This window comes from Emericellopsis cladophorae (genome assembly GCF_022114955.1).
Source record: "Emericellopsis cladophorae strain MUM 19.33 chromosome Unknown NODE_222_length_2592_cov_36_463618, whole genome shotgun sequence".
In the NCBI taxonomy this organism is placed as follows: Eukaryota; Fungi; Ascomycota; class Sordariomycetes; order Hypocreales; family Bionectriaceae; genus Emericellopsis; species Emericellopsis cladophorae.
In genome coordinates this window covers 1-2,592 of record NW_026251147.1, presented here as the reverse complement: position 1 = coordinate 2,592, position 2,592 = coordinate 1, and the positions used below count along the sequence as shown (strand labels likewise).

The following is a 2,592-nucleotide window of genomic DNA, read 5'->3' as shown; positions in this document are numbered from 1 at the left end:
TTGTGGAAGGAAGGCCTTTTTTCGTTGGGATGCCCTCAAGCCGACGCCTCAAGCGACTACGCGGCACATCGAATTTCTTCGCGACGGCTGCAACTTTGGCGTCAGGATGGTGATCGAAATAATCAATAGCTTCTTGAACGCGTAGTTCAACGCCGCTTATCGCAGCCGGAGGTGTTGTTGGCGGCATTATCGCGAAAATAACACGAAGCTGATGAAAAGTGGCCGTTGTGGTGATCTGGCCGTTGTGGTGATCTGGCCGTTGTGGTGTCCAGCACCACCTTATGAGAGGTGGGGCGCGGCACGAGTAGAGTGTTCACTGTGTTTTTAAATTAATTAGATCGCATCTTGTTCTGTCATGCCTTCTTGAGGAATGTGATTTCTTTAGTAACACTGCGCGTAATAGAACATACCGAGGACTTACGGATGGCTTAAATGGATTTGGTGGAAAGCAAAATAAATCTTTCACTTGTAATATTAGATCCGTTTGGTCCTGCAAGCCCATTTATAGACATGTCGTAGTTGCAGCGCAACGAGGGGAGAGATGTCAGGAGCAGCGCAGCTACCACACGCGGTGCAAAGGCTCATGCAGGGGGATCAGCATCCGGGCATACGTAAGGGAGGTCACACAAGCAAGTCACTAGCGAACCCTAGTAGAACCCCCTTGCGACTTCGAAGTTAAGCTTAGACTACGGCTATAATAAGATATAATGAAGGGAGGAAAAGCCTGCGAGGAGCTCGTCAGCAATCAAACCCGTCATCTACGGGTCCCTGCCTTTCAATTGATCTTCTTCGTCATCTCAGCTTCTGTGCTGCAAGCACGCAGCGAGTTCTCAACGCCCTCAGGCCCGCGAACCGGCCTTGACAACAGATCACTCCACAACGCCAACAACAAAACCAAGGCAGGCATTTGGGTTAGCAAGTGTAACTATGAAATGCCCAAAAATAAGCATGGATCTAGAATCGTAATTCTATACACGATCATCAGTGCCAAAAGACATACTACTCAACCACTCCGACAATTCAAAACCCGCACGTTCCGTCGTAGTAACAGAGAGAAAAGCGTGTGCCTGGCAGTTAGCTTCCATCGTAGAGATTCGCCCATCCACCTCATAATCAGCGAAGCAGGTGGCACAAAGATCCACATCGACGCAGGCCCGGCATATTTGCCTTGCCATCCCAACGCGAATTTGCCCACGACAGCCGTCGCAGATGATTCCACCTTCTGATTGAATTTCATAAAGTTGGAGGTTCTGACCGAAAGCCTTAATAGCATCACTGTCCTTTCCGACAGATAACAGTACTCGACCAAGGAGGCCAAACAGAGCGGGGAAATGCATGCCATACTCCCCGCAGAGCGCCGATAGCGAGCCGATCTCTCCGATCTGAACCTCTTGACTTGGTGAAGTCTTTCTCAAACTTCGATCTATACTTCCATTCTCGAGGAACACTTGGTAGCGCTGACGGTGAATTTCATAAAGGCACTGGATAATCTCGACGTCGAGTCCATCTCCGCTGATCTTCAAGATACGGTTATAAATTCCTGCAGCTTCGTCGAGGTGTCCTTGCTCCTTCCGAATACGACCAATGAGGCGAAGAAGAGCAAGAGTAGATGGGTGAGCAGAGCCAAATAGAGACTCAAAAGAGGATATAGTCTCCTGGCAAAGCTCTCTTTCTTTGTCTCCAGGTGCCTCCTGAAAGTGGTGAAGAAAGGCAGCGAATGATAGCTGCGTAGCATTTGAGCAAGCGATTTGTGAATGACTATGTTCGGGTCCACGAGCTTTCACCATCTGCATGTAGGCGATTTTCGAAAGAGAAGCAGCATCGTCAAGCTTGCCTTGATCGCCTAGCGTAGCAGCGAGGTTGTTCATGGCTGAGATGGTGTCCGGGTGCTCCTCGCCCAGGATCCGCCTCCTCTTGTCAAGAACCTCCGATCTCATCTCGGCCGCCTCCGCCAGCTTGCCTTGATCGCCCAGCGTGTTGGCGAGGTTGGCTATGGCTGAGATGGTGTCCGGGTGCTCCTCGCCTAGGATCCGCCTCCTCTTGTCAAGAACCTCCGATTTCATCTCGGCCGCCTCCGCCAGCTTGCCTTGATCGCCCAGCGTGATGGCGAGGTTGGCCATGGCTGAGATGGTGTCCGGGTGCTCCTCGCCGCGTAGCATCTGCATCCTTGAGAGTACTTCCTGCCAGATTTTAAATGCTTCCCTCCATTGCCCTACTTCGACGAGGAAGTGGCCATTCTTCTCCAGAAGATCCAGTCCAAGTCCGTTGTCCAAGCTTTCGGTCGGAGTTTTTACTGCTCCCTCGAAGTTAGCCATGATGTGTGGGACCATCCGTTGTCGAGAGAGCGGATCTTTTCCGCCGTTCTGTGTCATAGTTAATAGAAGCATAAGGGAGCGAATCATATATTCACTCCGCTCCTCCACCGACAGCCTTTCAAAAATCCATGCGTGCACGAGCTTATGCATGCTGTAGCTGTCGTCGGATATTTCCTGGAGAAGTCCGTAAGAGAGAAGAATTTCGAAGCATTCCTCAATCGCATACATATCGGGAGCACCATCCTCGAATATGCCGTAGTGCCACATAGCACTTTCC

The 2,592-nt window shown here is 50.7% G+C and overlaps 1 protein-coding gene across 1 annotated transcript; it reads right to left on the bottom strand.

The window, feature by feature from the left end:
• Nucleotides 1-1,411: 1,411 nt before the first annotated feature.
• J7T54_002974 (TPR-like protein) lies at nt 1,412-2,165 on the bottom strand (the record flags this gene model as incomplete). Its single annotated transcript, XM_051510734.1, has 2 exons — nt 1,412-1,423; nt 1,785-2,165. The coding sequence occupies 2 exons, from the start codon at nt 2,163-2,165 to the stop codon at nt 1,412-1,414; spliced, it is 393 nt and encodes a 130-aa protein (XP_051358395.1).
• Between the last annotated feature and the right edge of the window lie 427 nt (nt 2,166-2,592).